Below are 21,553 nucleotides of genomic sequence, written 5' to 3'. Positions count from 1 at the left end.
ATTTTTGTACAGAAAGATATTAAATTCTTCACTACATTTTTTGGCATGTTAACATTGTAATATTATTACTAAATCCTTATAAAATACTCGGAACTACTTTGACGCCTCATAACATAATGTGCGGTCTTGTTCCAGGGACTGTAATAACTCAGAGACTGAGTTCCTTACAGAGGAGCCATCCTCCCACTGCCCAACCTCCTCTACCTCCACAAAGCCTCAATGACCCTGAGACCAAAGACAAACCCAAGAACAAGAGTGTCTTCAAGAAGCTCTTTGGAAAGTGATTTGGGATATTTCCTGTGTTATTAGAATAGAGTCATCATAACAATTTATATCTTAATATTACCTTTACAATGGTCAAATCAAATGCCACAATCTTTCTGTTGTTAACCATTAGCATTGGTTTATGATATGTTAGCAACAATTTATATCTTAATTTTCTCCTTGTGTTGATGTACTCAAGATGGCTGCATGCTCATGAGATTTAATGCCAGTGCCTATATAAAAAGCGAATTTATTTATTCAATAGAAAAAATTACATTCAGTTGGCCTATTTCATTTTACACATTTCAAACCACAGTCATTTTCGAATCACCACATTTGGTAACTGAACTAATATCTCTTGTGTAGGAACATATAAATAGATCATCCTTACCATGCTCAAACGAAGTTTCAAGCTAATTATGCATGATGTCAATGACAGATTTGCCGATATTAGAATTATGCATGTGTATTTTAAGTAAATATGTCACCGATATTTAATTGTATGGATTATAGGCTGCCAATCTTGTTTTGAAAGTGTGAGAATATTTTTATCAGCACATTGGGTGAGAAAGAAATACATGATATGAAGTGTATTCTTATCTTTTAAATATTTTTGTCAAACGAAATGAGAGGACATTTTTCAAAGTTAGTATACTTTTTGCAATTCATTTTCATGCCATAATTTAATGACCTTGTGATTAGGTTGGGTATACTTTTACCACTTTTACGTTATACATTTTGCAAAAGTCATTCGTATTTTAATTATTTTCGGTTTAGACTGCAACTAGGAATCAACAAAATTACATATTTCAGATTGAGAATGTGTTAGTATAATAAAAGCCTGCATTCAGATAAAATTAGGGGCCAATTTTTGTCATCCAATATTCCACATGTATCATGCTTTTTTTGTGTAGGCTAGTAGCCAAAAGACTTTCTCTTTTGGTCATCTTAATAAACGGTTATGTATGTTTTGCGGATTCTGTAAAAAAATACATGTCTTTGATGGAAATGTTCAATTTCACGGATTGAGAAATGCGTAAAGAATTGGACTACAACATACAACCCTACAATAAGTGTCAGCAAAGTACATGCCACAAATGAATGATCTTTCAGCATTTTCGATCCTAGGCCTTCCGGACTATTTGCCTTCTTGAATCAGCAACATTTGCTACCGCTTGATGGCGTCAGAGACAATAAAGCAACAAGACAGTCTATTCCTCAAGTCTATTCCTTGCAGTTCAAAAGTTAATTCGAGATGTTGCCATTGATTTAACATCTTGAGCTTTGTCTATTTGTGATTGTTGCATTTAACTTGTTAAACAATTTGGGTAATGTGCCATGATATTTCAGGTCATGGGTTTGATTACTCATTTGGTGTCATTAGGCTAGACGACGTGTGGGTAGAATAAAAATCATAAAGGGATTTCATATGTGGGCTCTTTTATTGCCTCAAACACAATGATTGTAATGTATAGAGATTATGGGCAAGATAATTTATTTTGGTGATTTATTTCTGGATCATTTCTGTGCGGTGGTTAGTATTTATAGCAGGTTTATTTATTACGTTTACATTAGTTTGAGGTTTTCCAGTAGGCCTAATTAAAGGACATCGTGTTTTGAACTCGATAGCTTTGCGTTTGAATTGTAATCGAAAATAAAAAAACAAATGTATAGTAATAATAACACATTTTACATTTTCAACAATTTAAGGCTTAAGAAGGCCTATACATGGATTCTTTAGAAATCATTCATAAGCAAATGTCATGCTCTACCAGGTTACAGGGTGGAAAATTGCTTTTTTGTCAAAGCACCAGATGTAGCCTTACAAATTCTATTGAATATTAACACAGAATATATGTGCCTGTATTTCCTGTTCTACAAAATCGCATCATTCGGCTTACTTGCAAAAATATTTCATTGTAAACTATGTTGGTAACCCCAGGCCTATAGAATTGTTTTCATTCGATAGGTTATTTGATCAGAAGCCAGTCCCTAGTTGTTATTCGGATCACGCGTCTCCCAAAGCCGCTGCAGCTGATTTAATGACTCACCACACAGCTCAAAGATTTAACAATGTTGTTCTCGGCCAGTAAAATGAGTCAAATAAATCGGAAATACATTATTCTTGAGAAACTAATTTTAAAACTCCAAATAATAGGCTATTTCCCAAAATGACAAGATTGTAAAAGGGACACATCTCTTATCCTCAATTTTGGTGTTTTGTTTCTAATTAATTCAATGGACCTACCTATACACGATAGTAAATTAAAAACCCCTGATGTGTATTAAAATTGGCTTTATATTTACCGTTACTTCTCTTCTTTAAGATTTATTGCAGGATAAAAATATATGCCACACACACATACCCAATGTAAGCCTGGTTAAATTAGGCTCCCACTCCTTGATTAACCAATAAGTTCATAAAATAGCCGACTGTACATTTATGGAAAACGAAAGGCAAATAGTCTCTATTCACCTTTTGAAGTATGGTTCAAATATCCACACATTACTACAGAACATAACAGTCAAAATACTGTAGACTTGTCTGTTATATAGTCATACAGATTCACAATAACGTAACACAGCAGCACCTCTAAACGACAAACAGCATTGTAAAGGTTGCCGGTAGGTTATGTCCATAAAATGAATCCACAACCAGACCAATTTGATAATCAAATGTATGATCAAATAATATCGAATAAGGATTCATTATTATTTATCAAGTTTATAAATAAATATAGACGGTTTGCTGTGACAACAGTTGTACAGATACTTTATCTTCATACCTCAATTAGCAAATGCTTCTAAGTTGCTTATAAACTGCAGGGTGAACTTGTTTTAATTTTCCATTAAAACACATGCAGACAATAGTTTGAGGTGAATTTTATTTAAAGTCATGATCAAACATTGAATTTTCATTGAATCAATTGAATCAAAATTCCTTTCTCCAATAAACAATAAGATTCCCTCTCCGGGATACGCCTTTTTAAACCAAAAGCCCTTCGCTCCTCTACCGCTAGGGGGCTCTCTGCTCTCACAGATGTGCGCCGGTCTCTATCAGTTTTATAACGGAGTTTTGCGGTATTTCTGCTTGCCTATCGTCTTATATCCACACAACACTATTTATTTGTGCCCTAAAGTGAATAATAATGTGTTTACATCAACGGCGTGTTTATAAATATTTTGCAGTAGCCTATGTGTTGAGCAGCCCTGTCATTGTATTTAAACAAATCCATGCCTACACTCAATTTATTATAAAGATTAAACTAGTACTTTCAATAAATTATGGTTGTCAGTCTGAGATTAAATTGTAAGCGTTTTGTTTTAGGTTTGCATCTTTTTCTATACGTGAAACATAACATGATTGGATTTATTGATAGAATTCTACTTTTATGGCCGTAGTTGTGTTCTAAATCAAGGATGGGCAACATTGGGGGCCACAAAAAACCACACACTCAGTCAGGGCCGGCCCTAGACTTTTGGAGGCCCTAAGCCACATTTTGTTGATGATTACAAGTTTAGATAGCTGGCCACTAGACTAATTTACCAATCTAAAAAATCTTAGCGGACATGGGCTAATTGAGTGACTGTCAGTAACCAGGTTTACATGCAACCTTTTTATGCCTGTAAAGTAGGCTACATTTAGGATAAAAAACGTCAGGACAGACCTGATGGAAATTGAACATTTGTGCCGGTAAACTTTTCAAATTTAAAAAAAGATACTAAATACACTAGACAAGGTAGGATCTCTCTATGTCTGTAAAATGTATTATATGAGAAATGCTTGGCTGCCTTTTGACAAATAAAAATAATCTCGCTATTTTGTCCATAATAATCTCATCATGTAGGCTATACCTTCTTGGTAAACTTTCCAAATATCGACAAAACGAAATATTAGACAAGGTGGGATCTTTTGTGTAAAAGGAATTATGCAAGAAAGGGCGGTGTCAACTGTTTTATGCGCAAATATTGATACAATAACAATCATATTGAAGTAAAACTTGAAGTCACACGATGACATGTTGTGTGGTCCTCCCACTACCATTTGGGAAAGCATACCGTTTATTAGGCTACAGATTAAATAAGTGGCTAGAGAACATGTGCCAATACCAGAGTGGGCACACTCGCAATATAAAGCAGCATTTTTAGTGACAAAACCATCAGTAGAGTTGAAAATACGATGGCATTTATTTATTTTTTGCTACATGGGAATTGAACAGCAAAAGTAATTTTTATGTGCACTATGTCTTCACGCATAGACATTGACCCGCAACAAGTACATTTGATGGAAACATCTCGGATGTATAAATATTTTATTTATGCAGATTTTGGAATATTTGCATGAAAATCTGCCGCCAATTGGATGGAAACCTAGCTACTGACTGACATAACAAGAGAAAAACTTCTGATGAACAACCAAATTGTACCTTGTGTGTTCTACTATTCTAACTCTCAACAGTAAGTTGAGACCCCAACTGAGTTCCTAATACAGAACATACTGTATATTATATATATTAGGAACTCTGTTGGTGTCTCAACTTATTGTTGAGAGTTGAAATAATAGAATACATAAGGTGCAATTTCGAAATGATATGTGTGTGATATATATATTTCTTTATTTTCTTTTTTGTAAATTGATCCTCTGGCCTACAAAAAGGTTCGCTGCCAGTTTCCCATCCCTGTTCTAAACCATTATTATCATTCTACCATTTATTTAATTTAGGTTCCCTTATGGAAATACGGTTTCTATAGTATAAGAATAACGTTTTATTTAAGATAGGCCTATATTACTGTAAACCCCAAGGCATTTTTAACTCAAATACTTCTATTAAGTTGGACTCAAAGTCAATGAAAAGTAATTATTACTTAAAACGTTAGTACCACAAACTCAAAACTAAATGAGAAGTCACACCAACATAAAAAAAAAAAAAAGATATATAACAGCATGCTCTACTGCAGGTAGATTTTTCTGGAATTGTTTTTAATATCTGTATTATTGCATGTACATTTAGTGATTGATTGATTAAATGTTATACTACACAAAGATAAAACATTTCTAAACTAATCCAGTCATTTCATTTTTGCGCCTGTTACTGAAATGGGTTTTCCAGTTTAAATGGCTTAGGCTATCCAACAGTTGAACTACCTAACACTGGCTAGATTCCAATAGGAATTACACATCACTTTGCAAGACAGCATAATGTGATTTACAGTTTCTGGTAAATTTCCCAGGTTTTCCAGAAATCCTGGTTGGAAGATTAATATATATATATTTTTTAGGAAAGTTTGTGGAATTTTGCAACCCTACTTGTAGGCCTGATGTGGCTTGTAAACTATGACTTTCAGGCCACTGTATAAGGCCTCATGATATATGTAATGGTTCAACTATAATGCTAATATTTGCCTAGGATCTCACTTGGTGAAGGTCACAGGAATGAAAATGAATTCAACTATATCTCTGTTACAAGCAAATACAGTCATGGGTGGTAACTACAATTCAATCGAAAAGGCAAGGCACACCGGGAAATTATTGGAGGCGTGGCTTAGTGGGGGCGGGAAATGTAAGAGTCGCTTACAAATAAAATGCATTTGTATTACTCATATGAAGCTAGTACTGCTCACTTCAGCTATTTAAGTTTCTTAACTTAATTTGTTTTAGGTAATCGGTTTCCTCAAAATGTTTGTGTAGCCAGAACTTATCCGGATTTAGCGTAATAAAAGTATTTTATCATTCATTAGTTGCAAGAAATGCTACTTTCCTACTCTTGGCTATTAATCCTCAATAGAGATGTGCTGTGCATCGGGCCTGTGCATGGTTTATTGTAGTATGCTAGGTTAGAATGTACTATATTTATACACCTTATGATTCAGGCTTTTATTATTCACTTTCAGTTGCACTCCCAAAAGTCATCATCATCATCAGTAGCTGCAGAATCTCCAACTGTGTTTATTAAAACAAATGGCCTTCAAACATACACTCAACAAACGATTCGGCACCTAATTTGTAAAGTGTAGAATTTTGATTTGTGATGAAATCAGAATGCACATGCTTGCACACCATGGGCACAGCACATGACTATAATTGTCTTTCATCCTATATTTCAAATATATTTAAAGTATAGGCTACTACTGGTAGTTTTCTACTCATAGAAATGGCATTTATTCGTTACATTTATTCAATAATTTATTGGTGGAGTGCGAACTAATTTGCAAGAACAAAATAGAGGATATAAATTGCAGAGATAATACCAGGCGCTCATGACCTTGTTTGTTAAGTCGCTGAAAGAAAGCGTTGACAACCAGTCCATTCCTTTTAAGTGATGCGATAAGGCTGTTCAGGAGTATCACATTCTTTGTACAACAGCTAGTCTCTGGGACAGTTGGACTCATGACCACCATGACAATGCAAGACAAAACATCAGATTGCGCATAGATGAGATATGAGCGTTGCTAGTGCTTGCAGGCCTACACAGTTTACCTTTCTTTTGCAAACCGGAAATGAAATTACAGGACTAAATAAATAGTTTGCACTTGACAATTATACATATCTTACCAAGAGTGTTGTTGAAATTTAACTTACCGATCATATTTGGAAAAATAGGCCTACTCAAATAAACTCATCATGCTTTGTCCCATGTTTTTGGCCAGTGTTTCTCCATTGACAAACTATTACATGTCTCTCCAGAAATTTGATAAAAATGAAGTGCGTTACAATAACAGCATCACTATTGTTATTTTTATTATTACGTAGGCTATTGTTGTGGTTATTATTATTGTAGTAATAATAGCAGCCAAAAGTATCCATGGTAGCCATTCGTCATAGCCCTGTCTTGAATCATCCGTGACTAACCACAAGACGACACATTGGATATCATAACAACATAATGAAATTACCAAAATAGACAAAATAACATGCTGTTTTTTGTTTCATTGTGTTGTTTAAGGAAAACGAACTATGACTGTTATACAACTATGTGTTATTTTTGGATATCTATGCGTATATGTAATCACTATTTTAACATTTCTTAAAACACATGATGTTGGCTTGACATTTTTAACGAATGCCACTAATATTTACATGAGTGTGCATCAACAGTAGGTCGAGCCAAAAAAAGTCACCTTGTGGGAATTCACGAGGCTCTCTGTTTGTATCTCTCCTTCCCATCAGTTATTTCTCTCCTGTGCGCTTGTGCGCTCTCTGCTTGGTGAATTTGTCTCTGTGTGTGTGCGTGCGTGTGCGTGCGTGTGCGTGTGTGTGTGTGTGTGTGTGTGTGTGTGTGTGTGTGTGTGTGTGTGTGTGTGTGTGTGTGTGTCGCCCATCCTGACAAATATCCATATGAGTTTACCTAAACACACAAATACAACAACACAAATAGACAGCTATACTATAATAAACTGGCCTGACCTGGAGCTGGTCTGAGCTGAGCTATGTGAAAACCTATGATGTCCAACATTTAGGCTACTCGTTCTCGCAAGGCTGTTACGCACCTGGACTAAAGTAATACATTTGTGTTTGAATGTAATATTTCAGATGAAGTCAATGGAGGATGGATTATGACAATTGACTCGAAGGTGCAAAGCTTGTTTCTTGGAGCGTTATGACCACTGGGGCCACATATTTGTAGGCTAAATATACTAGTACAGTTCTCCCCTATCGATAAATTCCCACTATGACTGAGAACCCTTCGTAAAAAAAAGTTTTTAACAGTTTTTGTGTTTATAATCCCGTTAATAACGGCTCACCCTTGCTCTCTAAATTGTAATATCCCTTATTACCTTGTTACCCGTAATCGTGATTTACTATTATGGTGATAATTATTCTTATTATAGGCCTAGGTATGATGTAGTAGCCTACCACCAATATGAATACTAGGCCTATAGGCTACTATACTAGGCATACAACTATTAGCAGGAAAGCCTACTACAACTGCTAGGCGAGTTATAGTAAGCCTAACAATTCTACTAATAATGATATGTTTGTGATGTTTGCAACGCCGCATAGCCTATTGGATAAAATATATGGATTACTTCTCAAAACTGTAACTCCAAACCATTACGCACGAGCGCACGATGGAGATCTTGGGCTCCAAGTAGCGGTGGGCCGAGGGTTGGATTTACTTGAGCTCTAAAAAGATGGACCGTAAACAAACATTATTAATTATGAATGAAGTATCATCTTTAAATGCTACCTGAACATTTAATAAGGACCACCGTGCTACTGTGGATATCTCCATATAAAAAACACAAATGAATGTCCATTCTTTAACGTCTAATCTAATATCCACATTTTAAAAGTAGGCTACTTATGCTTGAGACATAAAGTAGTACCTCTCCTCGGTCGCTACATTTATGTGTCCCTCTTGTGTTTATTTCCATGGGAATGTACACAAACTTTTGAAGACGCAGAGATATGTTGAATCAGCAATCTGGAAATATCAAGAGCAGTGAAATGGATTAAGGTTAGCCATATGTGGTATATTTTCTTGGTATGATTTTTGTCCGAGAAAGAAAACCTTTGTTGATGGGGATGAGCCCATTCTGCGTTGCATTGGTGGATGTGTATCCTTGCGCACTTCAGCAACAGCTAAGAACTGCTCTGTGATTGGCTGGAAGGAGGGAGGACGCGTTAATACTTATGGTGCTGTGGTTGGCTCTCAACTGTAAAGGTTCAACCATTTTTTGTTTACATCTTAGTGTCTGTGGCTCCATAATTAATTGTAGCTATCTGTCTCCTATCGATGTGCTGTAAAGAACATGAAATAGTTGTTTTTTATTAGCAGAGTTGCAGGCGTAAGAGATTGAGACCCAACTGTGCTGCTGCTTGTTGTCATTTTACCTGGCGTGTGATGTTGGATATGGGAGAACGGAAAGAAGTGAAAATGATTCCTAAATCATCGTTCAGTATAAACAGTCTGGTGCCTGAAGCCGTCCAAAGTGACAACCACCACAGAACCGTCCACGAGGAAGAGGAGAAGATTCCTTTACCTACCCTGGTGCAGGACACAAAGTCGGAGAACATTTGCACCAAAATCGAAAATTCGTCCAATGAAACGACTTGCACAGACGAGAAGGAAAAACAGGAAGAGAAGAAGGATAGCAAAGAGGGRGAGAGCGGTGGGAAAGAYGGTGAAAAGAAAAACGGCAAGTACGAGAARCCACCATTYAGCTATAATGCTTTAATTATGATGGCTATTCGGCAGAGTCCGGAGAAACGACTAACTCTGAACGGTATTTACGARTTCATTATGAAGAATTTCCCCTATTACCGGGAGAACAAGCAGGGTTGGCAGAATTCCATCAGGCATAACCTTAGCCTAAACAAATGTTTTGTTAAAGTCCCGCGGCACTATGATGACCCGGGTAAGGGGAACTACTGGATGCTTGACCCCTCGAGTGACGATGTGTTTATCGGTGGGACAACCGGCAAACTTCGCAGGAGATCGACCACATCCAGGGCAAAGTTGGCTTTTAAGCGAGGCGCTCGCCTTACTTCCACGGGGTTGACCTTTATGGATAGAGCCGGCTCTCTATATTGGCCAATGTCACCGTTTCTTTCGCTTCACCATCCGAGGGCCAGCAGCGCGTTGAGCTACAATGGGACATCATCGCCATACCCTAGTCATCCTATGTCCTACAGTACAATGTTGACTCAAAACAGTTTGGGGAACAACCATTCTTTCCCTTCTTCCAATGGCCTGAGTGTTGACAGACTTGTGAATGGAGACATTCCCTATGCCACTCATCACCTAACGGCGGCGGCGTTGGCGGCCTCTGTGCCATGTGGTCTATCGGTGCCCTGCTCCGGGACTTACTCTTTAAACCCATGTTCGTCCATAAACCTCCTTGCAGGACAGACAAGTTACTTTTTCCCCCATGTCCCCCATCCATCAATGACCTCCCAGAGCAGCGCTTCGATGGCGGCCCGGGCTGCCTCCTCCTCCTCCTCCCCGCAGGCGCCCTCATCTCTTCCCTGTGAGTCCTTAAGGTCTTCTCTACCAAGTTTCTCTTCTGGACTTTCTGGAGGACTTTCTGATTACTTCACACATCATAATCAAGGGTCAACTTCAAATCCACTTATACACTAACAAAACATCCCACGGGAGCAAGACTGTAAGTGAACATTTTACACCCATTTACATTGTAAAATATATAAAGAAAAGCGAAATTAAACAAAGAGAAAACAAAATGAAAGCAGCCCGAACTGAAGCCCAGGTATTTTTTATTAATATTCTGCATTTATTTCTCTGTACATAATGTAATGTGTCGGGGAGTTGTTTATTATTCCACTGTCAGCAACGTGCAATGTGATACGGAAAAAAAACGAAGAGAAAACGTAGTTTTTGGACTGAGAGGCATTACCTTAGAATGTGTATTTAAATAGTGTCTGCAGATTTGCCTAATTTTAATATTAAGAATCTTGTGATCTAATACCATCACATGAACCACCAGTCTCCATGTTTGCAGTATTATCACGTATCATGAGTGCGCTGGTGGAATATGATTGTTGCAAAGCAATTCAACACTAATTTTAATTGTTTCTTTTCAAATAAATGTGTTTTTAAAATGCAGAATAACCATACCAACCCATGGCTCTTTGTTATTTTGTCCTCTCCCATAATGAACAAAGTAGTAGGCTACTTTATACTGACATTCATTTATATATAGGCTAATATTTTCACAATGTTATACTTTATAGACCAAAGAATGGGTTTAGAAAAAATACTCGAGAATTTCACTATTCAACACCAGAACAGATTCAGAAGGGGACAAAATGAACGAATGCCTTTTAACTTGTGTTGTGCATATTGTACTGTATGTGGTCACCACCTGGTCACATCCATTTTGTAATTAGTCAAATGTCAATATACCTATTGTAATTATAGGTTAACTTTGCGAACGTGTAACCCGTGTTGAGCAAATGCCTCATAAAAATATGGAGTGATTGTTTATGTCGTCTTTAAATTTCATGGTTGTGATATTGTGGTCTTATTCCCGTGTTTGTCGCTAAAACTGTTTATCGAACAAAATAAAATAATAGGTTACGTCCATATCTGATGAAAACTTTGTCTTTTTTTCCATTCGTATTACAATAGTAGTACGTTTCGGTTGTTATGTTGTATGTGGTTGTTAATTGGATGGCTGCGCAGGAAACATTGTGCGGGTATAGGACCTAGGCCTCCTCGGTTCAGCGTTTGGCTTTGAGAACCAACTGGCACAGAAATGTTTCAGCTTCCTTTGCCTCCCTTATTTTGACCACTTGGTACATAGTATTTGTTAGTTAAAAACAAACCAGTCCTACCAATGTTAAATAAACTACAACCATAAATTACAAATAGTGTTCTAAAGTGATGCGTAAAAGTTGAGACATCTAGTAGTAGGCCTACATAATGCCGAGACTAATCATGGTCTCGTGCAGGCTGCTTAAGGTTTTGGATACGGTTTGAACGCTTTAACCGCTGTTGTTTGTGTGGTTTTGTATTTGGCCTCCTCCCATCTCATATCTTCTATTTGATGAGTATTGATGTATTAGCTTCAGGGGCATGAATTGTTTAAAAGTGAAGTGTTATTGATTGCAATGCAGACCAGGTCATACATGTTTTCCTAAAGGCACTGTGTTTTAATGTAGCCTACATAAATAATAAGGAAATGCATGACATGCCTACTACAACCTGTGGAATACTTTCCACTTCCTGTTTTTTTTAATTTATTTTTTATTCCAAATGATAGTAAGGCCTAATGCAAATGAAACACAACAGAAGCGTATAACTTTCAATACTGTGCGGTCAGTAATTTGTTCATTTCCTAAAGACCATCGTGTTAAATGAGTCTGAATGTAATGCAATAACCTTACTGCTTTTCACAATGGACTAGTGCAACTCAATATCTCCTCGCTAGATGTTATCGTTCAGATGTTAAATGGGGTGACCACTCAAAAGACAAAGACTGAATGAGGTAGGGTTAAATCTGGAAGAAATATATCTTCTTAAACTACGGAAATATATACGTGCTACTAGAAATAATGATGCATTTGAAGCAGAAAATTTCTAAAATAGTATTTAGATGTATTCGTAGTTTAATAAGACATTTAAAACAGCGAATTCTGTTAATATTCTTATTTCAAATTTAGGCTACGCCTACAGGGAATATGTAGAATAAAATAAATTGCAAATGGTCAAATAATACTTGTTAGGTTTAAATTTAATATGATTATTATGCTAATGTTTATCACTATGATTCTTATTTTTTATTTAACCTTTATTTAACTCGGCAAGTCAGTAGAGTACAGTATTTGTTTATATATCAATGTGCGAGTTTTTCGCTTGCCCCTGCCTTCAGTCTTCCTCCTGAGTTTCAGCTATAACAATTAGTAATCAATATACCTGAACCACAGAGGACTCATATTTATGTATTATATTTCGAACAAAGCATCAACTGAAGGATTGCGTGCCAAGCGTTGGTCTTTTATGACTGGGTTGCTTTATGCTATACTGTGTGGATGACGTAACAGCTAATCAAGGCGGAAATATAGGCTATAGGTTACTGTCTGTCAGCAAAATAGTAGCTATTTTTAAAGTGAAGAACTTCAAGGAATTGGGTAAGGGCGTGGTTGTACCTCATAGCGATAGCATAGCGATTTGAGAACATCCTCCTGCCTTGTAATCTCCCCATATAGGCTATGGTTCAACCCAGCCACCGGCTACTGAAGAGGCCTAGGGCTACTACAAAGCATATTACCACCGGACGTGACAAAATCGATTACATATCTAGACCAAAATCTCGACCTTTAGGCCGTGTTAGACAAAATAAACATTTTGAAGTAACCCACATAGACCTATGCCCAATCAACTCAACAGCCTACGACAAAATACACATGTTTTTCTTCAAATGAATGATACCACTGATTTTAGAATAACGCCATATCACACGGAATGACATGGGCCTCAAGACATAGAAACCCGCCGCTTAGGGTACTTAACAAACAGACATATTTACGAATATATGTCGACGCAGTCACGTAAGGATAACAATTGACAGGGCATTTTTACGCACGTTTACGCACTGATGGGTATAGCAGGCATATCATGTGTATTTGTTGTCCAATAAGACGCTGCATGCACCAAATCCTGCTTTACTGCATGCAACTAACAGCTGTATGGCAGGGAACATGCAGTTCACATACTTTATCCTAACCGGTTTCAGTATACACGTAGAGGAACAATCCTGAGGCTCAGCGCGCACGGGCCTAAACAGACAACTCTCTGACCACAAACATTAACGTCATCAACATGAACAACAAAAGCAACAACAGCCATTGGTGCTGCTGCTTCAGCAGCAATAATAATAATAATACTTACTTTAATTTAATTAATTCATTGTCTGTGTGTGTGAAGAAAGCTCGCATTGGCCATTGTCTAGAATACCTTGTAAGTCTACGACTCGCAGATTGAGGGCGCTAGAATCTTTTCGAAGGCTAGAGCAGATATGATATATCATGCTCTGGGTGTCTTTTTTGATAGCCACCTTATCCCTGCATGGCTAACAATGCGTGCTGTGATGTGGAGAGAAGCGTTAGGGTTGTGATAAAGAAGAGCAAGGCTGGACAAAGTGCAGGCAAAGATATGTTCAGTTACTTATGATTCCCTACCAGTAATAAACAAAGTAGTAAGGTGTTGGTCAGAGGCGTTGATGTAAAAAGTCACAATATTAAGTAAACATCTGTCCATTATATGTAGGCCTGTAACATATTTACAACACATTGGTGAAGTAATTAGTTGTAATAGTATTATTGTTTGTGTGTGTGTGTGTGTGTGTGGGGGGGGGGTTAGGTGTGCAGGTCGCGGTTAGTTTGTTCAAGCATGTCATGCCAAGGCCCACACCACACCAGTGCGATTAAATGTTGCGGGATGCTGGTTCAACAAGGCACTTATTTTGCGGTAGTCTGGCAAACTTGTCCCCAGCTTGTGAGAAGCAACAGGCTTCTATCAAACAACTAGCCACACAAGCAATAATAAAATATTTGTTGTAGTCTCTGACTGTATTGCTTGGCTAGAGGTTCGTGTGAACGAAGTAGAAAACATTCGACAGATCGTGAATAATCGTTTTAATGAGTGTGTAAAGCGTGCGACTTTGTGCACGGAGGTGTCGGGTTAAACAAACAGCCCCCGTACCCCGACGAAATCCGATTGTGTCATTTCAATTGACGTATTCTTTCCGTAAAACTACAGATCCTACACGGGGCTCCAATCGTATGAAATAACAATTATTTCTTAAACCGATGTGATCTCTATTTATTGTTATTTGTAGCCTATTCATGCTCGAGCACCTTCTTTCAATAACCTATCGATACAGAAACAAATAGCTGGCCTAGTCAAAGGGCTACTGGCCCGATTTAGATTTTATAATGCATTTCATTAGGATACCATTATTCGTGTGTGCTTTGAGAGTGCATCTCTGCATTAAAAAACCTTGTTGTAAATCTTATTTTCGTATAGCTTTTTTGTATAAGGGGATGAACTCTTCATCTTGCATATTCACTCAATAATGGGCCGCAATTAATGAAAAAACTTGTGATATCCCTTTGTTCCCGCAGGCTACAAGTTAGTTATAGGTTACATCAAAATACATAAATTGCGCTGGAACTTATTCCATTAAGTTGACTAAATAAAGGATCGTGTGTGTGTGTGTGTGTGTGGTTTTGCAAAGTAATTATCTGCTTGTGTAATTGACCAGTGAAATGCTGGCATAGCATATCTCAATTGCTAATATTTGTATTATTAGAGCCGGTTCTTATTATCTGCCTCGAGCAAATATGAACGTTTTAGCTATAGGCCTATATAATTGCAGATGCCTACAATCATGCGAAAAATTATTAGGGATATTGATAGTTGACAGTGACAGAAAGTGGCAAAACTTCGTGTGTGTGATCGCCGCCGGTAGCTTAGTATCCTGTGACCAATATGTTGGTGCACACGCCTGTATTGGTATGCACATGTTGGGGAACATAATGCCGTTGCATACAACCCAGTTTTATGAATTTGTCAACAAGCATATTCATCCACAAACAATGAATGATTGCTTCGCTTCTGCCTTGTGGAAATTAGAACAATGGGAGGGTCCATGTTTTGCCTAGGCTATATGGTATCCTCGATCAAGCTTCACGTTTAGACTAGGGCCTACTTGACAGATTCATAAAGACTACAAAGTACCAACATTCATGATTTTATGGTAAGTTTCAAGTTGTATTTGTCACATGCACAAGTACAGTGAAATGCTTAATTTGCAAGCCCTTCCCAACAATGCAGTAGCCTATTCAATATCAAAATAACCAGAAAAATAAAATGGAAACATGAGAAAAAGTAAATAAGAAAGGAATAAAAATGTGTAGGTCTTTAGACGAATTTACTTCAAGTTGATTCATGGTTGAAGACTGTTGGAAGCGTACTTATTGTCAGTGAGTTTCGATATTGAGACATTATTATGTCCTTTGATTGATCAAGCCGGGCGCTCACCTGTGGCAACTTGTCACACTCAAGCGCATGTTGCTGACCTGGTGCTCAATGTTTATTGTTTAGCTCAAATTTGGTGTAGGAGGTGCACCATCGCAACTTTTATATATGAAGCTATACTAACGTCCGTGGTTGCTGCTGTTTATAACGCTGTCCTATACCCAGGCATATACATAGACTAAACCTAAAACATTTCGCAGTGCGACCAAATTATAACCATAGTCTGAAACGTTGGCGCTCGTCTAACTCCCAAACTGACAGCGAATACAATTATGGACAGATTTGAAGAACAATTAAGCCTACGAAGCGTGAGAGCTATTATTTTTACAACTTGGCAAGGCTTGAGGTATAAGGCTATACATGGCCAGGTCCTTTGACATAATCCCGCAGAGTGGTATTCATTCAATAGAGGCCCGAAGACTATTTCAGAGACTTTTCTTTCTACACAGACGGCATGGTTAAAACCAACATTTGTCTGTTGAACGTGGTCACAGAAGGGGCCACCACCTGGGTGAAGGCAACCAGGTGATGATTGTGTGTAATAATAATAATCATAATTGTAATATAGCTTTTGGAATGATCAATGATAATGACAGAATATTTTTTAAATAATCAAATATTTGTTATTATTAGGCTATTGTTTCATTTTATTTTGCAGTATTGTATTGTTATTACTTCCCTACTAAATATAATACTAATGTTGATAGTGGGCCATTTCTCTTCTCGCTAAATGTAACTATTATTTTGGTTTAACCCGTGCAATAGGCTACGCGTTCACACATACATTTCCTTTGAAGACACCTGGGTATATAGCCTAACCAATCAGAAGTGTAGCATATTCAAGCAATGGCTTGGATTCACACCTCTGATGGTTTCATGTATCAAACTACATCTATACACTCAGAGCCACAAAGCGTTGTGGTTAGTTAGCATGGATGTTTCCAAGAATGTAGGCTACAGAAAAACGTTAAAGATATCGTCGATTTATTAGAGGCATAGCAATAGTATGAAATATATTCACTTTATAATTCAATTTGTAGTTTTAAATTCAATATCTTAACTTTAGTTCAATGTATATTTTATATTTTCGTTTAGTCAACTTCCGTGAGAGAGAATGATTTGCCTTGCCATGTTTATACTCTGTAGACTTAAAAAAAAATATATATATTTTTTTAAATCTAATAATATAGCACAAATGTTTATGATGATGATGATTATTATTAGGCCTAGTAGTAGGCTAGTAGTAGTATTATTAGTAGTTGGATAAGAGCGTCTGCTAAATTACTAACAATTTAGTAGGCCTAGTAGTAGTGTAATAGTATGCCTATTCCTAGTGGTACTGGTAGTAGACTAGCCCTATACGTGTAATAGTATACAGTAGTAGTATCTTGACAGCAGTTGAGACTGAAGCACTCGCACGTTTTGTCTGGTTTCGGTTCCTCGTGCGCTGTAAAATGATATTTGGAAACGAATAGCAACTAAACCAGTTCATATGCTACCCCAACCACCGGATAGTTGATATGCCTACAACTTACGGACATTTCTGTCTATATATGCATTGTAATAAATGCCTGAATGAGCTCAGTACAACCACACCTTTACACAATACAACTACCACTGTTGTAACCTCCTCAGCTTCCGAGAACAAGAGGTCCAATTGGTGAAGATGCTTCTGAAGGGTAGGTCTGCAGCAGGCTTTATAGGCCTACTTTGAACAAATATTTTATTTCATACAGTAAAATGGTTTTATAAACATATTTCTCGTTTTTTTATGACGGTATTTTGAACCATTAGATCCATAGGTATTGTGTGAAAATCATAGCCTACTGACTGCAACTTTAATGGGGTAGCGGGCGTCAGTCTCTACTGCTGAACAGGCTAACTAAAACGGTTAAAGTTTGACGTGTCTCAATTCTTTGCTCTTTAAAGTAAAAACATTTGATATATCTGACATATATATATAGGACAGCGTTATATATATACAACATGCCTATTAAATCCACTATATCTATTGCCACTGGCCCATTATAACGACTAGGCTACGTCATGGCCTATATTCGAGTGACTGGCGCTTTGATGCATTCTCAATGAGCTACAATACATTTCGAATTGATATCAAGACAGGATGTGAGAAAAGATTTTTGCTCTTCGTTATCGATATTTAAGAAAAATCAATACATTCGGTTGAATTACCTCTTGTATGTGTGTTCAAATAGATGTAATTTGTTAAACACTTCCATGATTTTGTTGGACATTTAAACAATGTCGTATGAATCTACAGGAATTCAAATATAGGCCCTAGCGTTCGCACTTTTTTGTTCAGATCGCTTGTGCTAATTAGTTGGAAATTAGATTGCATACAATTATTCATATCCCTTCCACATGTTCAGCACTGCCTAATTTCCTCCCTTGTTGCGTGTAGAGAGATAGTGGAATGGATTATTCTCCGATGACAAAACAGTCTGCGCGTAATGGCAGAGATTAAAGCCGCAAACAAACATAATTAGATTGCTGCTGTATTAAATTCTAAAATATTGTTCACACATTGGACTCAGCTCTCAGCTTCTCACCCACTTTTCTTTTGACCCCTGAAAAAAGAATGAAGAATTTTTTTATCCCGTCTTTTGGGGGTGAGGTAGGTTGTCTGTCAGTGAGGTGTAGGCGACAGTCTGTCTACAAGCCGTAAGCTGATCTGGAGAGTGCTGGAGGAAAACGGGCAAGATTCCGGGCTTGCAAGTCGAGATATCGATCTACCTCAACCACCTAAACAAAGACTCACCTGTTTGCCTTGTTCATACTTTATTTTATGCAGTCTAATGCTTGTTTTGTTTGACTTTTCTTTTATTTCCATGGATCTGAGCTTTGATACACTTCTGGGAGTACAGAAACACCGTGTTGTACCTGGACATCCCCATCTCCCGTGGAGCTCCGGTGGTTGAAAGTCAAGACCACCCCTCTCTCTCTCTCTCTCTCTCTCTCTCTCTCTCTCTCTCTCTCTCTCTCTCTCTCTCTCTCTCTCTTCTCTCTCTCTCTCTCTCTCTCTCTCTCTCTCTCCTCTCTCTCTCTCTCTCTCTCTCTCTTCTCTCTCTCTCTCTCTCCTCTCTCTCTCTCTCTCTCTCTCTCTCTCTCTCTCTCTCTCTCTCTCTCTCTCTCTCTCTCTCTCTCTCTCTCTCTCTCTCTCTCTCTCTCTCTCCTCTCTCTCTCTCTCTCTCTCTCTCTTCCCTGTCTCTCTCTCCTCTCTCCTCTCTCTCTTCTCTCTCTCTCTCTCTCTCTCTCTCTCTCTCTCTCTCTCTCTCTCTCGTCTCCTCTCTCTCTCTCTCTCTCTCTCTCTCTCTCTCTCTCTCTCTCTCTCTCCTCTTCTCTCTCTCTCTCTCTCTCTCTCTTCTCTCTCTCTCCCCTTCTCTCTCTCTCTTCTCTCTCTCTCTCTCTCTCTCTTCTTCTCTCCTCCCTCTCTCCTCCTCCTCTCTCTTCTCTTCTCTTTCTCTCTCTCTCTCTCTCTCGTGTCTTTTCTCTCTCTCGTGTCTTTTCTCTCGCCAGCCTCACCCACTCATAGACCGGAACAGAAAATTACTCTTCGTTGTATTTCGAATCAGGCCGGGCATAAAAGTTTTCATTCAGCCGACTAGTGTCCAATAACATCCAACGTGAGATACAACCAATTACTCCATTATGGCCCCCAGTTAATGTTTCATAAATTGGATCCACTAAAGGGTCGTTTATTATTTATCACCCTTCTCCTTGAGCTGCTTGTTAAACATATCAAGATTAGTTTCTGGGGCTTGTATGACTATTCAGTCCCAGTAGTGGCGCGCAGATCCCTCCATTCACCATTGACCACTCCTTTAAAACAATTACAATATGACAGTGTTATGTGTTGTGGTGGTATGTTTGTTCTGAATTTTCTTTGTAAATAAACAATCAACAGTCAGTGATGCTCCATAAAGAAAGGATATTGCGTTTCCAAACCTTTAGAGATTGAAAGATGTTTAAAAACTGTTGATAGTGCGTTTTTATGAGGAGGCTGCATGCCTCTTGGTAGTATAGGCCTACCAAGACTATACATGTGAGTCTATAGTCTCAAATATGAGTCTATACTTTCAAAAAATCATAAAATATATTGGGAGATCGCATTCCCACCTGAAGCCATTACAGAAATCACGTCTATAAATTGAAATGCGGATATCCACTCTCTTACGCAACACTACGCTCGGACTCAAAGACCCACTCCAACAACATGATGAGGGGAGTCAAGAAATCTCGATTTCTATTTTAATTTCAGCGTTCTTATGACACACGTTGTAATTGCATGACAGATTGAATTAACCCCTGTGTTATGCAGACCTGGCATATCCTGCTGACATTTTGCACTCCCACACCGGAGTAATAGCGGGCTAACTTATTTAGCTGCTGTGTTTTAACAGGTTGGGTCATTGCGTGCTCTGGTGATCTATAAGCCAGCATTATAGATCCGTAAAGTGGATATCACATGTAGCCTATTAGTGCCAATGGTGAGGGTAATAAGTCTAACGTTAGAATGAGGGAAAACCCTCTCCACCAAACACACTAAATTATTATTTTGTAAGTGGTTTTGAACTGTAATTAATATTCTCATCAATACACAGCATGAAGTATACTGATGGCTACATCTTGATAAAGTAGTATGCACTATGGGCAGAGTTATAGTGTGTGTGTGTGTGTGTGTTGTGTTGTGGTGTGTGGTGTTGTGGTGTGGGTTGTGGTGTGTGGGATGTGTCGTGTGTGTGTGTGTGTGTGTGTGTGTGTGTGTGTGTGTGTGTACGTGTACGTGTAAGTGCGTGTAAGTGCGTGTGTGTGTGTGTGTACGTGTAAGTGCGTGTAAGGGGCTGTTGTGCTGTGCATGGGCATAAGTTGTGTTATGTGGAAACAGGGGTGTTTGGGGTGCACTCTTCCTGACCTGAGCCCCTGGCGCTCTAACAGTCTGTGCATGAGCCGTGACTCTCTGAATAGTTTTCACTACTCATCCCTCCCTGCCTGACTGAGTGCGTGCTTGAGAGAGAGAGAGAGAGAGATATTTTGGATTTCATTTTCAATTAAAAGCATTAAAGTAATACATGCACTTATACAAACAATAAACAAGCAATTATGCAAAGAATATGGTATAATGTTCTGTACATTTGGGATGTAGGCTGTAATCAAAACAAGACACTTCATAGAGCGTCTATGTCATTGTTAACATTATTAGGACTTTCGTATTGGATGAAAAAACACTGTATGAAATAAAAACATCTACTGAAAATTGTATTATTTTATTTTAACAAGTAATACAACAACAAAAATATTGGCACCCTGTTTTCAATACTCCAGCACCCGCCCCTATCTAGGATTACTGCATTTAACCTTTTCCCCAAATGTTTTATGAGATTTAAGAACACATTGGGAGAGATCTTAGACCATTCCTCCATACACAATCTTTCCAGATCCTTAATATCCTTTGTCTGCACTCATGCCCTCTTCAATTCAAATCACGAGTTTTCAATGGGGTTCAAGTCCGGAGACTGAGATGGCCATTGCAAAATGTTGATTTTGTGGTCAATTAACCATTTCTTTGTGGATTTTGTTGCTTGTTGGCACCCCTAAAGAAGATCCACTTGCAGCCAAGTTTCAGCCTCCTGGCAAAGACAACCAGGTTTTGGCTAAAATGTCCTGGTGCTTGGTTGCGTTCATGATGCCGTTGACCTTAACAAGGGCTGCAGGGCCAGTGGAAGCAAATCAGCCCCATAACATCAAAGATCCAACGCCATATT

General features: G+C 38.1%; 2 protein-coding genes across 2 annotated transcripts in view; both read left to right on the top strand.

The window, feature by feature from the left end:
* sptbn5 (spectrin, beta, non-erythrocytic 5) overlaps window positions 1-1,687 on the top strand; it is a 60,606-nt gene extending 58,919 nt beyond the window's left edge. Inside the window, 1 exon segment of the mRNA XM_070445125.1 lies at window positions 136-1,687. Coding sequence (XP_070301226.1) covers window positions 136-284 — 149 coding nt within the window. The 3' untranslated portion in view covers window positions 285-1,687.
* Window positions 1,688-8,919: 7,232 nt separating this feature from the next.
* Window positions 8,920-11,314, top strand: foxg1a (forkhead box G1a). The gene has a single exon (XM_023994170.2). It carries the CDS (start codon window positions 9,111-9,113, stop codon window positions 10,347-10,349), a length of 1,239 nt encoding a protein of 412 aa, XP_023849938.1. The 5' UTR covers window positions 8,920-9,110; the 3' UTR covers window positions 10,350-11,314.
* Window positions 11,315-21,553: the final 10,239 nt, after the last annotated feature.

The sequence above is a fragment of the Salvelinus sp. IW2-2015 genome, linkage group LG9 (assembly GCF_002910315.2).
Source record: "Salvelinus sp. IW2-2015 linkage group LG9, ASM291031v2, whole genome shotgun sequence".
NCBI classification, from domain to species: domain Eukaryota; kingdom Metazoa; phylum Chordata; class Actinopteri; order Salmoniformes; family Salmonidae; genus Salvelinus; species Salvelinus sp. IW2-2015.
The sequence above is the reverse complement of the archived record's forward strand: the minus strand, read 5'-3'. Positions and strand labels throughout refer to the sequence as shown.